The sequence below is a fragment of the Rhinolophus hipposideros genome (assembly GCF_964194185.1).
Source record: "Rhinolophus hipposideros genome assembly, chromosome: 8".
NCBI lineage: Eukaryota > Metazoa > Chordata > Mammalia > Chiroptera > Rhinolophidae > Rhinolophus > Rhinolophus hipposideros.
The window spans coordinates 71402008-71418678 of NC_138054.1; the positions used below are offsets into that span (position 1 = coordinate 71402008).

General features: G+C 35.0%; 1 protein-coding gene across 1 annotated transcript; it reads left to right on the plus strand.

Moving 5' to 3' along the window:
• Positions 1–15666: 15666 nt before the first annotated feature.
• On the plus strand, positions 15667–16143 carry LOC308500653 (large ribosomal subunit protein uL23-like; the record flags this gene model as incomplete). Its single annotated transcript, XM_081055850.1, has 1 exon — positions 15667–16143. The coding sequence occupies exon 1, from the start codon at positions 15676–15678 to the stop codon at positions 16141–16143; it is 468 nt and encodes a 155-aa protein (XP_080911976.1). The 5' UTR covers positions 15667–15675.
• Positions 16144–16671: the final 528 nt, after the last annotated feature.

A 16671-nucleotide genomic window follows, 5' to 3' on the forward strand; every position in this document is an offset into this window, starting at 1 on the left:
TGGCGAGAAGAGTAGTGAAAATAGATTAATTAAAATTACATTATCTAAACAAGAGATAAAAAATTGAAGAAACAAAACAAAACAACAACAACAAAAGAAACAGAGCCTCAGAAACCAGTGAGATAAGTATCAAAGGTATAACATTAATGTTATCGAAGTCCCAGAAGGAGAGAAAAACTGTAATGCAGAGAAATACACTTGAAGAAATAATGGCTGAAAACTTCCCAAATTTGAAAAAAGACATTTACCTTCAGATTCAAGATAAGCAAACCCCAAATAGGATAAATCTAAAGATATATACCCCAAGACACTCATAATCAAACTTCTGAAAACTAAAGACAAAGAAAAACATCTTAAAACAACCAGGTAAAATGACACATTACTTTTCACTACAGATTTGTCGTCAGAAAACTTGGATGCCAAAAGAAAGAAAAACATTTTTAAAGTGCTGAAAGAAAACAATTGTCAACCCACAAATCTACATACAATGAAAGCACTCTTTAGGAATAAGATAAAAAATGAAGATAGTATCTGATGAGGAAAAACAGAAGCATTCACTGTCAGTGGATCTGTACTAAAAGAATTAAGTAAGGTTTTCTTTGCAAAAGTAAAATATCAGAAGAAAATTTAGAATGTCAGGAAAGAGCAACAGAATTGGTAACAATCTAAATAAACGTAACTATAACTACAGACCATTTTTCTATGCTTGAGTTCTTTTACATATGTTTGACAATCGAATGTAAAAACTGAAACATTACATGATAGGGATTTGATATGTATATGAAATATGACAACTACAACACAAGGGAGAGGATAAAACAACCTTTATGGTGATATCTAAATTTCACTTGAAGTGATAAAATACTGAGTTCAATTCAGTCACTCGCCAACAGAAAGTTTTTGAATATTTGCCTAATATAAATCAGGCACAAGCTGTGCTGGTCACGATGTTAAAATAGAATAAAACAGAGTTTTAAATAAAACAAAAGGTTTATTTAAAGAAAAAAGACAAAGAGTTCTTATATTCCTTCAAAGTCTATCAGGGAATACACATATTAAACAAAGAACTACAAAGTTAGATGAATGCTGTGGTGGAGAAGGGAAAAAGGCTATGATATTTAATTAATGGGAATTTAACCTTGGCTAAATATGTAAAAAGCATCTTTTAGATTAGAAGGATGAAAAAGAACTCACTAGAGGGAGTTTTAAGGAAAGCAAGAAGTATACAGAGAAACTGACATAGGTCTACAACAGTTAGAAGAAAGGAGGGATAGGTGAAAGATGAGAGAGAAAACTGACATATAATCAGGGCCATGTATTCCCAGTCTTAAATGATTTTTGACTTTATCATATGGTTAACAGAAAGCCACTGAAAAATTTCAAGTAGAGGAATAATATGATCATATTAAAGATTTTAAAAGAGAACTCTAGAAAATTTTGTAACAAAAAAAAAGGACTAACAAACTGATAATAATTTTTTTAAAAAACAAAAAAACAGAAACTAGGTTGAAGGAAATTCCATGGGCTGAATTTGGGATGACGTGAACATCAAAATAAATAATGGCAACAATGTATCACTATACACTGATTTAAGAATCCATGAGACCACACTGATACTGACAAATAAAATAAATAAGCACACACAGAAGTATAATAAAAGACAAAGACCTAAAACAGGGTGAGGGGAACGGATGGGGAAGAAGATAAATGAAATACATTGTTGTAAAAGATGACAAATGATATAACTTTTAAAGGTGATAAATTAAAAGATACATATTGTAACCTCTAAAAAATACATCACATAAAGAAGTCCATGTAAACATTCAAAATGGAACAGTGAAATAGATGTAACCAAACTATAATAAAAGAGGAACAAAAAATAAAAATGAGATAAATAAGAAATCCCACTTGAAAGTAACAATAAAAGTAATTCAAGAAAAAAATACCAAGATGGAAGACGTAAACCAAACTATGTAAGTAATTACATTTAATTAAAATGGAATAAACACAACAATTAAAAAGTACCACACTAGGAAAAAAAGGCAAGACCTAACTATATAGTATTATAAGAAACACATTTTAAATATAGAGACACAGATTCACTGAAAGTAAAAGGGGGAGGGGAACATATACCAGTCAAATTCAAAGTATTACAAACCTGATGTAACTACGTACATACATTAATATCAGAAAAAGTCAACTTAAACAGAAGTATTACAAAAATAATCATTAATAATGATCATCAACAAGATAATTCTAAATGTATGGCAACTAGCACAACTTCAAAATACATAAAGTAAAAAACAGAACTAAAATGATAAACATAAAATCTCCAATTATGATTGTACATTTATAGCTGTAATTTTAGAACAAGGAGACCAAAAAAAGGTAAAGACAAAAATTTAACAACTCTATAAATAAACTTTACCTAAGCATTATATATAAAAACACCAACCAAGTATAGTATATACTTCTTTTTAAGTGTACATGAAGCAAGCACCAAGATATAACACATGTTGAACCATAAAAAAGTATCACCAGAAATAAAATAATGGAAGTAGAAGATATATTCACTAACTTCAGCAATATTAAACTGGACATCACTAACATAAATAACACCAAAATGTGTACACTAAACATGCTTCTAAATAAACCATGTATTAAAGTAAAAAAAAAAAAATCAAAAGTGTTTTGAACTAAGATAACGAAAACAAAACTTACCAAGAGTTTTGAGATGCATTAAAAGCTGTGCTTAAAAAAAATGTTGACAGCTTTAAACATTTGTATTTTTTTTTTACGGGTGTCAAATCAAAAAGCTGGGGAAAGAGCAAAGTAATCCCAAAAGGAGTAAGAATAATAAAGATATGAAAAAAATCAATTAAAAAAATGAAAAACAATTAAAAGTTCAGTGAAATAAGAAATTAATTCTTTTAAAATATCAATATAACAGTAATAACCTCTATCTAGAATGATCAAATAAAAAATAAAGACACAAATTGACAATATCAGGAATCAAAGAAGGGACACAACTAACTACACATCACCAGACATTAAAAGAATAAAAGAATACTATGAATAATTTGGCCAATAAATTCAACTACTTAAGGTGGAGCGGATGAATGCCTCAAAAGACACAAACCACCAAAAATAAAACAAGAAAAAATAAAAATTCTTTCAATTTTTATAAAAATTTATTTGAGCCAAAGGATACACCTGGAAGCAAGATCTCAACAAACTGAGATAAATACTTCCAAAAATTCTTGTATCTATTTTAAAATTCAAATGATTAACTGAACCTCTCACAAAGAAAATTCCAGGCCCAGATGGGTTTACTGGCAAAAATATGAAACATTTAAGAAACCTATAATAATAATCTTACCCAAACTTATTAAGAAATTAGTAGGAAGGAATATTTACAAACTCAATTTATAAAACCAACATTACCCTGACACCAAAGACAGTAAAAGAAAATACAGCTTCTAATCAATATTGCACATGAACATAGATACAAAAACTCTTATCAAAACATTATAAACTTAATCCAAAAACATATAAAAAGTATTATCCAGCATATGCAGCTTACTGAAGGAATATAAGTTGGTTTAATATTCAGAAAACAAAGGAATAGTCAGTCTGGGGGGAAAAAAAGAACTATATGATTTTTGCACTACATGCAGAAAAAGCATTTGATAAAATTTAACTCTATTATGTTAAAAGAAGGGACTATCTAAACCTTAAAGATGGAATATATGAAAACCCTACATCAAAGGCATCCAAATTGGAAAAGTAAAATTATCTGTCTGCAGATGACATGATCTTAAATGTGGAAAACCCTACAGATGCTACCAAAAAAACCCGTTAGAACTAATAAATGAATTCAGCAAAGTAGCAGGATACAATGGCAACACACAAAAATCAGTAGTCAGCTGCATTTCTACATACTAACAATGAACAATCTGAGAAGAAATTTATAAAAATTCTATTTACAATAGCATCAAAAAGAATACCATACCTAGAAATTAATTAAACGAAGGAGATGAAACACTTGTACAATGAAAACTACAAAGTATTCTGAAAGAAATTAAAAACATAAATAAATGGAAACACATCCCACGTTTATGGACTGGAAGACTTAATATTGTTAAGATGTTAATACCACCCAAAACAATCTACAGATTCAGTGCAATCTCTATCAAAATCCCAATGATGTTTTTTTGCAGAACTAGAATAACCCATCTTAAAATTCATATAGAATCTCAAGGGACCCTGAATAGCCAAAACAGTCCTGATAAGAGCAAAGCTGGAGGATTCACACTTCATGACTATTAAACTTATTACAAAGCTAGAGTGGTCAAAACAGTGTGGTACTGGCATAAAGACAAACATACAGACCAATGGAACATAATAAAGAGCTCAGAAAAAAACCCTTCCATATAGGGTAAAATGATTTTGACAAGACTGTGCCAAGGCCATTCAATGGAAAAGGATAGTCTTTTCGACAAATGGTGCTGGGAAAACTGGATATGTACATACAAAAGAATGACACTAGACCCTTACGTCACACCACATACAAAAATTAACTTAAAAAGCATCAAAGACCTGGGGGTGGCCGGTTAGCTCAGTTGTTTAGAGCATGGTGCTAGTAGCACCAAGGCTGCCAGTTCAATCCCCGCATGGGCCACTGTGAACTGCACCATCCTTAAAAAAATAACATAAATGAATGAATGAATGAATGAATGAATGAATGAATGAAAAAGGATCAAAGACCTAAACGTAAGACCTAAAACTATAAAATTCTTAGGGCAAAAGCTTCACGACAATTGGATACGGCAATGACTTCATTAATATGACACCAAATGCACAGGCAACAAAAAAAATAGAAAAGTTAAACTTCAGAATGAAAACTTTTAAATTTTGTGCATAAAAATTTACTCAGTACAAACAGACTGAAAAAGCAACTCATAGAATGGGTTAAAATATTTATAAATCTTATATCTGATAAGTCAATATCCAGAATAAAAAGGGTGCCAAATAAAATGTATACACATTTTAAGAAAGCAAAAAACTATTAAAATTGTAATACCAATATATACCAATGACAAAAAATGAACACAAGTCACATGTACACATTTTTTAGCACCCCCCAGTACATAAGGAACTCCTAAAACTCAACAAAAAATAATCACCCCAACTCAAAAATGGACAAAGAACTCGTAAAGACATTTCTCCAAAGACATACAAATGACCAATAAGCACATGAAAAGACGCTCAATATCACTAACCACTCGGGAAGAGTAAATCAAAACGACAATGAAATACCACCTCATACTCATTAGGATGGCTACTATCAAAGAAACAAAACAAGTTGACAAGGCTGTGAAGAAATGAGCCCTTAGGCATTGGTGGTGAAATGCAAAAAGGTACAGCTGTTATGGAAAACAGTATGGCAGTTCCTCAAAAAATTAAAAATAGAATTACCATACGATCCAATAATTCTACCTCTGGGTATATACTCAAAATAACTGAAAACAAGCAAAGTCTTGAAGAGATACCTGTATACCCATGTTCATAGCAACATTTTGGCAATGATTAAAACATGAAAACCCAAGTGTCCACTGACAGATGAATAAATAAGCAAAATGTACATACATAATGGAATATTATTCAGCCATTAAAAGGAAATGACTTTTGACATATGGTCAAAACATGGAGGAAACCTGAGGACACTATACTAAGTAATAGAGAGACAGTAGAACAGTGGTTGCCAAAAGTTGGGAGTAGGGAAGAATAGGGAATTATTCTTTAATGGGTACAGAACTTCAGTCTTACAAGATGAAAAGACCTATGCAGATAAGATGGTGGTGATAGTTGTACAATATTATAAATGTATTTAATATCACTAACTATACACTTAAAAATGGGTTAAGATAGTAAATTTTATATTTTATCACTATTTTCTTTGTTGTGTGTGTGACAAAAGCAAAATAGTTTTTTCAGGTATACAAAAGCTGGAAGAATTCATCAACAGTAGCATACCAGCACGACAAGAAGTATTAAAGGTAAGTCCTTCAGGAAGAAGTAAAATGACACCACATAGAAATCAGCGTCTACGCAAAGGAATGAAGAGTACTAGAAATGTAAATATCTAAGTGTACCATTGACAAATGTACTGGCTCTCAACTCCAAACCCATTCATTCTTCTCTGCCTTGTTTTGTCATAATAGAGCGGGCACCTATAAACATTTCTCCTTTGCTAGCTGGCACAATGTTAACAACCTTTGTCAGAAGATGGCACTGGAGTACTCCAGAAGGAAGGGAGTTCTCGTCCCATTAAACTGTGCTCTAAACTGCTTCCTCCAGTGGAGGCTATTGGTGTGCAAGACACCCTATGACCCTCTCCCTAGGTGCCAAATTGCCTCCAAGTCTCCAGTGACACATACAGACAACCCCATGAGTGGTTTTCTAGCAAGTTTTGTCAGCACCCGAGTGTGGGAGGCCTCCCAGAGAATTATGCCAGTGCCCCAGCTGGCTTCTAACCCAGGTTCAGCAAGGGGCTTCCTAGTGACTTTTGTCAGCACCCCAGAGGGAGGTTTCCTGCTTGCCAACAACATCCTCAGCACCTCAAACTTCTCCAACATCCAGTGGAACACACCCTGTCCAACAAGATCTGAATCTCAGCCTTAAAACAGAGATGTGGCATCTTTCAAATCTGTACCATCCCTGCTACTCTGCCTCAGCCCTAGAGGTAGTTGCTGCTCCCTCTGCCTGCTATTCTGCATACTTTAAAATTCTTCTTCTTCCTTAGGGTTAATTCTCTGTTGCTGGTTAATAATTCTTTACATTAAACTTTCCCTGTTCAAATTACTGTGAGGTTTCTGATCTCTGACTAATAAAGGATTTGTACTGGCAGTGGTCACAACAGATAGACCCACAAAGATGGGATGTGAAGATTGGCTTGGTTGTGTCCTTAGCCTTCAGCAAAGGGCTCAAGTAGAAAAAGGATGCTAGTAATCCCTGGCATGCAGTGGCATCAAGCTATCACCTGTGGTTGGGTGTGATGAAGTACCAACTGGAGCAAGTGCCTTGAGAACGCAAATGGCTGTTAACTTGACTATTAAGGCAGTAGTGATGACTACAAGATCTGTTAAGGTGAGATGGATTCTCTATGTGCTCTTGAGCAGTTACAGAAAAAAACAAGTTCAGGTCTATTAACGCTCAGCTCAAATAAGTCTGAGAAACAGAGTACTTTTATGACAGTATTAAAATAAAAACATCCTTGGGGTGGCCGGTTAGCTCAGTTGGTTAGAGCATGGTGCTAATAACACCAAAGTTGCCGGTTTGATCTCTGCATGGGCCACTGTGAGCTGCGCAATCCTTAAAAAAAAAAAAAAAAAAAAGCTTTAATACTTGTAATAAAGGTTACTGCTGAAAATCAAAGGCAAAATTTAATTGGGCAAATAGCTGAATTACATCTCCAGATGAATTCATAGTGTCACAAAATTTCTCATATGAAAGTAAGCAGATAAAATGAATCATATGCACAGTATGTACGTATAAACAGTATATATATATTCAAAAAAAAAAAAAAAAAGAAAGTAAGCAATAACTGGGAAAAGAAAAGGGACCCTAAAACTTAGAATGGGAATATGTGGTTGAACCAGAATAAAAAGGACAATTTCAAACTTCTAATGGAAGTAATTTACCCTTCTGCATCTAAGGAGAGTAGCATTCCTTTGCTCGAAAATCCTGTGATACCTTATGTGTAGCAAATGACTTGCAGGAGGATGTTTATTCTCCTCATGACCAACCACAACCAACCCTGCTAGACCCATAACTAGGTTCAAATTTCAGCATGTTACAGCAGGACAGGTACAACTACGACCCAAGAGGAAATGCCTTACAAACTGAAAAATACTAGGATTTTGCTAATATATAAAGGTAAAACCTGGGAAATGTGTAGAAATAGATGCACAAGGTTAGAATTCATTAATATAGGTGAGAGCTTACTACAGATTCTGAATTTAATGTGTTAGCTTGTGCAATTGAAAGTGGCTCTAATGGCTTACTTGTTGATTGAAACTTACGCTCTACAATAGCTGAAAATCATTAGGGAAATACAAATCAAAATTACAACTAACACTAAACATCAAATGAGGTTTAATAAGGTTGAGATACTACAGTTTCACTGGCATTATGGGGAAGAGAAAATCCAAAGGCCTGGGAAGGAGGAATATTGGAGTGGATTTATCCTATGCAACTTGTACACCAACTATTCAACTATATTCCCTGAGAAAGCCCAGATGACATTATATTAGTGAGGGGAGCATTGCATAATTAAAAAGCTGTGTGGCTGCTTGTTATTGTAGGTCACGTATGACTATGGGGAATGTCACCACTGAGATGGGCTCCCTAATTTCACTGAGGATGATGGGTTCCCAAAGTAGTAGAGGCCAACTGGCGACACTCAACCCCAAGGATAAAGGCAGCAAGGACATACAAATAATCAGAATGCTTTGGCCCACAGGGATCTTTGGCAGTGTCTAATTGATCATGATGTTCCTAGGAATTAAATACATGGGCAGTTTAATCTATATTAACAGAAAAGTCCTTAAATCTGGTGGCCAAAAACCAAACTGAGTCATCACATTCGCTTAGTTTTCAGACCTAGTCAATTCACAGACCCTTAGCCTCTTGATTGAGGAGAGACTGAGGCCCCTGAAAGGACTCTGCACCATTACAAGTACACACCAGAAATCTTCCTCTAAGGCTTCCCCAAAGGGACTGACCACAGTCATTTAGAAGAGCAATGGTTTTCAATCGGAGGCAATTTTGCTCCCCAAATCTAGAAAATCTGGCAATGTCTCAAGACATTTCTGATTATCATAACTGGAGAGTTCTACTGACATCTAGTGGGTAGAGGCCAGGAATGCTGTGAAACATCCGATACTTACACAACAGCCACCACAACACCATCTAGACAGTGAACTCCAGGACTTCATCTCCTACTGCTCACCACCACCTCGCTCCCTCATCTGCAGCTACCACCTCTCTGTTCATAACACATGCCCAGCACTCTCCTGCCTCACAGCCTCGCCATGTTTTTCCCGCTACCTGGAATATTCTTCTCAGATGCCAACATGGCTCACTTTCTCATCTCCTTCAGATTTTTGCTTAAATGTCACTATTTAAAATTGCAATGCCCCTTCCACCATAGAATATTGTTATCTCTTTTTTCTGCTTTCTCTACAGAAATGCTCCATTTTAAATCCTCTATATTACTTGATTAGCATTTCTTTTTCCCATCACTAGAATGTAAACTCCATAAGAGCATAGATTTTCTCCATTTTATTCATTACTGTATGGTTCCCTGTATAAACTAGACATTCAAACATTTGAATGAGGGAGTGGCTGGTTAGCTCAGTTGGTTAAAGCAAAGTGCTCATAACAAAGTTGCCGGTTCAATCCTCACATGGGCCACTGTGAGCTGCGGCCTCCACAACTAGATTGAAATAACTACTTGACTTGAAGCTGATGGGTCCTAGAAAAACACACTGAAATAAAAATAAAAAATAAATAGTAGAACAGTTTTTAAAATGGCTCGATTTAAAAAAAAAAGAACATTTGAATGAAAGCATGAATGGTAACTGGGTGGAAGTTAGGGATGTGAAGCACTGTGGATTTCTAAGATGACTCCTAATGTGGTTATCTGCTTTAATCTGTCCAATGCCCCATCTTCTAAAACTAGTCATTTCTATTTGTCAAATATTTTTTCCATTTTTAAAATGTGACATTTTTTCAATATAGTCAAATCTATCATTCTTTTGAATTACTATTTTATTTTTATGCTTAGAATGGCATTCCCCATATCAAGACCTAATATTTACCTACATTTTTTGGGAGTACTTTAATAGTTTCATTATCTTATATTTATATATTCAGTCACTCTAGAATTGGTTTTGGCATCTAAAGTAAGAAAAAGATCTAACTTTATTTTTTGCTGAAATGACCAGCAGAGTGTCTAAACACCAGTTAATGAATAATTTATAACTATATTCTTATATATAGACATAAATCTGTTTATCTGTAACAATTTGAGCATTCCTATAGTAGTATTTATATTCAGGATCCTGTAGAACAAGGTACCCACCCATTCCCCTACTCCTTCACTCTCCCATTATTCTAATTCAAAACTGTTTTGAATATCTTTCACATATTTATAATTCCTAATGAACTTGATCATTTATAATTCCTAATGAACTTGATCACCTCAAATTCTACCCTTCTCACCATCAAAAACAAAATTCCATTGTGACACTGACTGGAATATTTTATTTAAACATGTATTTTTACAATATTGGATTTTCCCATCTAGGAACATGGTATATCGGTTTTTCTCGAGAGTCATCAAAGCATAGTGGTTACAGATTCTCATTTACACATCCTTAATGAGCTCCAATCCCATTCCTTCCTCATTCTAGCCAACTAAATAACCTTGACAGGGCATTTTCCTGTTACACTCAGGCATTAACACTATGTTATAAGGTCATTTTGAGAATTAAATGCAGTAAGAAGTGCTTAAAACAATATTCAATTGAAATTAGTTGTTGTGACTATTGTTTTTATTTTATCATTTCCGTTAAGTCGTAAATTTTAAATCTTACATATTTCTTACTAGGTTTATCCCAAGGAGCTTTGATTTTTTATTGCTTTGTGAATCAATCTCTTTTTAAAATATATTTTCCAACTAGTTATAGTCAAGGTATTGGGTTTTGTGGGATTTTAAAAATATTTTTAGGGGCAGACGGGTGGCTCAGTTGGTTAAAGCGAGTGCTCTAGGCAACAGGGCTGCCGGTTCAATTCCCACACGGGCCAGCGAGCTGCACCCTCCGCAACTAGAATGAAGTCAATGAGCTGCTGCTTGGCTCCCGGGTGGCCACATGGCTCAGTTGGTTGGAGTGTGTCCTCTCTACCACAAGGTTGTCGACTCCCACAAGAGATGGTGGGCTGCGCCCCCTGCGACTAACAACAGCAACTGGACCTGGAGTTGAGCTGCGTCCTCCACAACTAAGACTGAAAGGGCAATAACTTGACTTGGAAAAGTCCCAGAAGTACACACTGTTCCCCAATAAAGTCCTGTTCCCCTTCTCCAATAAAATCTTTAAAAAAAAGAAAAAAGAATTTTTATTTTGTAACTAAGCATTTTATTGTTCCCTGTTATAATCTTAATACATTTTCTTCTTTTCTTCCAGATCGTTTCCATTTTTACTTCTTAGCCCTAAAATATTTTGTTGATACTCTTGAGATTTACATGTAAATAACTTTATCATTGAAAATACTGATTTTACTTCCCAATTTCTAAGATTTACACTTCTTATTTCTTTTCCTCATCTAACTATATTCCCAAGAACTTCCTAGAACAGTAATAAGCAATTAAGGTAACAGCAGGCATCCCTCCTAAATTTCTAGGGATGGCTGTTGGATTTTTACACATACGGAGGAAATAACCCTCTATTCTTAAGTTTTATAGAATGGAACTTTATCAGAAATGAATACTAAACATACCGAGGTATTTTTTGGCATCTTGATATAAGATTTTTTCTATTTTGACAAATGTTTTTTAAAACATGAAAATAAACTGTTCCTCAGAGCCACCAGATGGCTCAGTTGGTTAGAGCGTGAGCTCTAAACAACAAGGTTGCCAGTTCAATTCCCACATGGGCAGATGAGCTGCACCCTCCACAACTAGACTGAAAATTATGAGCTGCCGCTGAGCTTCTGGAGGGGCAGCCGGATGGCTCAGCTGGTTAGAGGGCGAGCTCTCAACAACAAGGTTGCCGGTTCAATTCCTGCATGGGATGATGGGCTACGCCCCCTGCAACTAAAGATTGAAAATGGCGACTGGACTTGGACCTGAGCTGCGCCCTCCACAACTAGATTGAAGGACAACGACTAGGAGCTGATGGGCCCTGGAGAAACACACTATTCCCTCCCCTATATTCACCAATAAAATTAGAAAAAAGAAAACAAACTGCTCCGCAAAGGTTACAAAGAAAGACTAGAAACTTGAAGGGTTGTTCTTTCACATTATTTACCATTTCTTAAACAGTTATTGGCCTATTCACGTTTCCTACTTCTTGAATCATTTTGATAACTTACTTTATAAAATCTTCCATTTCATCTTATTTATATCTGTATAAGCACTGAGTTAGTTAATTATACATACAAGAGTTCAACATATTACCCCAATCTATTTATGGTTATAGCCTTTTCTTCAACTTAATACTATTTCTACTTTTTCGTTTTTTTCCTCAATTAGACTTGTCAGAAACTTGTTTATCCATCTCGTCACAAAGAATCAGCTCTTATTCTTATCAGTCTATAGATTTTTCTACTTCTTAATTCATTTCTTCTAACATATTATTTTCAACTTTACTAATTCTTCCCGTGCTTTTCTCAAGTTTATTTCATTGTTTTAACATATAAAGTTGAATATGCAATTCATTTTTTTACACTAAAAGCATTAACTGTTAAATATTTCCTCTAGAGTGTAACTCTGCTCATATCCCAACTTGTAATATGGTGTGCTCTCATTATTGTATTTCTTTAATTGAGGTATAACTGAATATAACTCATTGTTATATTCCTAACAGTTTGTAATTGAAGTTAGTTTCAACTTGTTTAACCCAAGAGTTGCTTAGAGGTTTTAAAATTTCCAAATGGTTGGTTGTTGTAGTTGACACTTTACTCATTTCAGCTTTACTGCAGTGTGGTCAAAGTACTGGAGTATCTAAATTTTAAGATTTTAAAATGAAATGTAGGGCCGGCCCAGTGGCTCAGGCGGTTGGAGCTCCATGCTAACTCCGAAGGCTGCCGGTTCCATTCCCACATGGGCCAGTGGGCTCTCAACCACAAGGTTGCCGGTTCAACTCCTCCAGTCCCGCAAGAGATGGTGGGCTCTGCCCCCTGCAACTAACAGTGGCAACTGGACCTGGAGCTGAGCTGCGCCCTCCACAACTAAGACTGAAAGGACAACAACTTGAAGCTGAACAGCACCCTCCACAACTAAGATTGAAAGGACAACAACTTGACTTGGAAAAAAAAGTCCTGGAAGTGCACACTGTTCCCCAATAAAGTCCTGTTCCCCTTCCCCAATAAAATCTTTAAAAAAATGAAATGAAATGTAAATTATGATTAATTTCTGTAAATGTTCCATGGGAGTGTAAAAAGAAGATAATGTTTTCCCCCATAGTGTACCAAATTCAATTAAACTTCAGTGCCTCTAAACCACTTAAATTTTTGTTTTATATACTTCAATGCAAGGTTTTTTGATACATAATGGATTCATGGTGGTTACAACCTCAATGTGAATTACATATTTTACAAACATGGAGTCAGAAATTTGTTTAGTTACTGTTAATTACTTTTTCCATAAAGTTTTGTTTAAATATTTAAATTCTAATTGTTGCTACATTTGCTTTATATATCCTTTCATTTTTAATTTTTATTGGTTTCCTTTCATTTTAGAATTATCTTAAAAACAACAAAGTAGAGATTATATTCAACGAGAATCTTTGTCACTTAACCTTTTTAAATAGTCTCAAACAAGTCCAATTATAAACATGCAAACTACTGAAGACAAAGATTCCTACACTGGGTAGAAACTCCAAAGAACCCTTGTAAATATAAAAATTAAGACCATATAACTTTAAAAATGGTCAAGTGTTATGGTCTCTGAACACTATTTCCCACTAAGAGAAACCAGGGCTTCTGATTTCAGATCTGGAGTGGGGAATGTACAGATGAACCTGATTCATCTTGCACCAGAAAGCAAGAAAGTTATCAAAGATTACTGTAGTCGTAACAAAATGACTTAAGAGCTAACTTGAAAAAGATTTTACTGACCAGAGATGGTACAAAAGACTGACATACAATAAAAATAGATCCACTTGCAATGATTTATCATTACACCCCTCTTAGTTCCCCAACCCCCCCAAAAAAAACCTTCACTGATCATTTGTGGAGGCTGCCAGGACATCAATTCAGTCTTGAGTTGACAAAATGACAAAGAATTAAGCATTTATCTTGTCTTTTCTGTATTAACATATTTCAAGGTAATAAGGAAACCAAATAGTTGATTAGGGAAAATTCTTCTCCATAAAATAACCATAGCTGACGGATACTGGAGAAATAAAATTAGAAAACCATTTTATAACCCCCAATGAAATAGCGAATTAAGAGCTAATTATCAATGAATGCTAAAACCATTAGGTCAAAAACTGAAGGGAAACTTTTTAATATACGGATTAGGCTGACATCACCTGAACTAGGATGAACATCATTAAAGTGATGTGCTTCCATTAGTGGTATCATAGGAAGAACACAGAAGAAAATCAAGAATTCTTTCCAAAAAAACAAAAAAACTGAACCTGAATCTAATCACATTTCTAACAGTCAATAGGAAACACAAGGGATAGAGAAACATGTTCAATAACACCAGAATCAGAAAATCCCAGAATGTGGAAAATGCTGCAGAATAAATCATACAGTATCTTCTAAAAATTAAAAGCATTTTTTTAAAATGGGAGATTTGTTGATTAAAAGAGGCCAATGTGACATAGCAACTCACCATCCTTGTAGCAACACTGGAACCTTGTTTCAACTCCTTTTTGAAACAAGTAAGAAAGTTGAACAGGCATGTACTAGATGATAATAAATTACTATTGATCTTATTCAGTGTGATAATAGTATTATGGTTATGTTTTTTTAAATAAGGGACTTGTATCTGTTTGAGAAGTATTGATAGATGAAATAAAACATGTCTAGGATTTGTTTTAAAAAATTAGAGAAAGAAACGTAGGAGGAACAGACGAAACAAGAGGCAGAAAGAGGAATGATGACTACATTAATGTTAGCTGAAGTATTTGTTCTACATTTGTTTTAAAATTTCCATAACAAAGGTTTTTAAAAAGTAGTAATCAACTAGAAACCTTTTAAATGCAGTTTTACTCCTCACACTAAACAAGCAGCTTTTTTTCCAAATAAAACTTCTTAAAACCCTAAAAATAACTCATTATTTTTGAGCCTTTCTGTATTCTTTTCTTCCAACAAATGACAACTAAGCAAATAAAGCAAACCCTCCTTTCTTACTAGACACAGGACCCTTCTTTCCTATTCATTATGATCATACATTGCTTCATTTAAAGTAAAATTATTTTCCATATATAAAAATTGTATCAAAAAAATTATTATCAAGGGCGGCCAGATGGCTCAGTTGGTTAGAGCATGAGCTCTGAGCAGCAGGGTTGCCAGTTTAATTCCCACATGGACCAGTGAGCTGCACCCTCCACAACTACAAATATTGAAGACAACGAGCTGCCGTTGAGCTTCCAGAGGTGGCCAGATGGCTCAGTTGGTTAGAGCGCGGGCTCTCAACAAGGTTGCCGGTTCAATTCCTGCATGGGATGGTGGGCTGCGCCCCCTGCAACAAAGATTGAAAATGGCAACTGGACTTGGAGCTGAGTTGCACCCTCCACAATTAGATTGAAGGACGACTTGGAGCTGATGAGCCCTGGCGAAACACATTATTCCACAATAAAATTTTGTTTTTTAAAAAGTTATATCAAGGAAACTACTCGTACTTCTTTAATATATATGTTAAAAACCCTTTTCACGAAGATGGAGCCAAAAGCGAAGAAGGAAGCCCCTGCCCCTCCCAAAGCCGAAGCCAAAGCGAAGGCTTTGAAGGCAAAGAAAGCAGTCCTAAAAGGCGTCCACAGCCACAAAAAACAGAAGATCCGGACGTCACCCACCTTCCGAAGGCCCAAGACACTGCGGCTCCGAAGGCAGCCTAAATATCCTCGGAAGAGTGCTCCCAGGAGAAACAAGCTTGACCACTATGCTATCATCAAATTCCCCCTAACTACCGAGTCGGCCATGAAGATAAAAGACAACAATACACTTGTGTTCATTGTGGATGTCAAGGCCAACAAGCACCAGATCAAACAGGCTGTGAAGAAGCTCTATGACATTGACGTGGCCAAGGTCAACACCCTGATCAGGCCTGATGGAGAGAAGAAGGCATATGTTCGGCTGGCTCCTGACTACGATGCTTTGGATGTTGTCAACAAAATTGGGATCATCTAAACTGAGTCCAGCTGGCTAATTCTAAATACAAACGTTTTTCACTGTAAAAAAAAAAAAAAAAATATATATATATATATATATATATATATATAAATATATATATATATATATATATATATATGTTAAGACATCAAACATGAAGAAAAACTGAAGGACAGTAAGCATGGATATTCTCTACAACTATCTTTAGAGAAACGTTTCAACTGATAGAAATTCTATGAAAAATTCATATAAAGAAGCAAGGAGACTACTATGATATACTGGAATTAAAAAACTTCTGAAAACATCATAGTCAATTTCAGTAAAACAAAAGGGTTGAATAAAAGAATAACTGGAGCAAACATTTGCTTCTTAAATTCAAGTGTCACATAGAATAGAAAGCAAGAAAAGACCACTTCCTGGCAAGGACTTCCAAGGTTTCCATGACACTCCTTGGCTCCTACTCTTTCCCCTTTGCTTCTAGAAATTCCAGAGTATATAAGTTCAGACAATTAAGTTCGCTAACTCATCCTAGAAAAAGTGCTACAT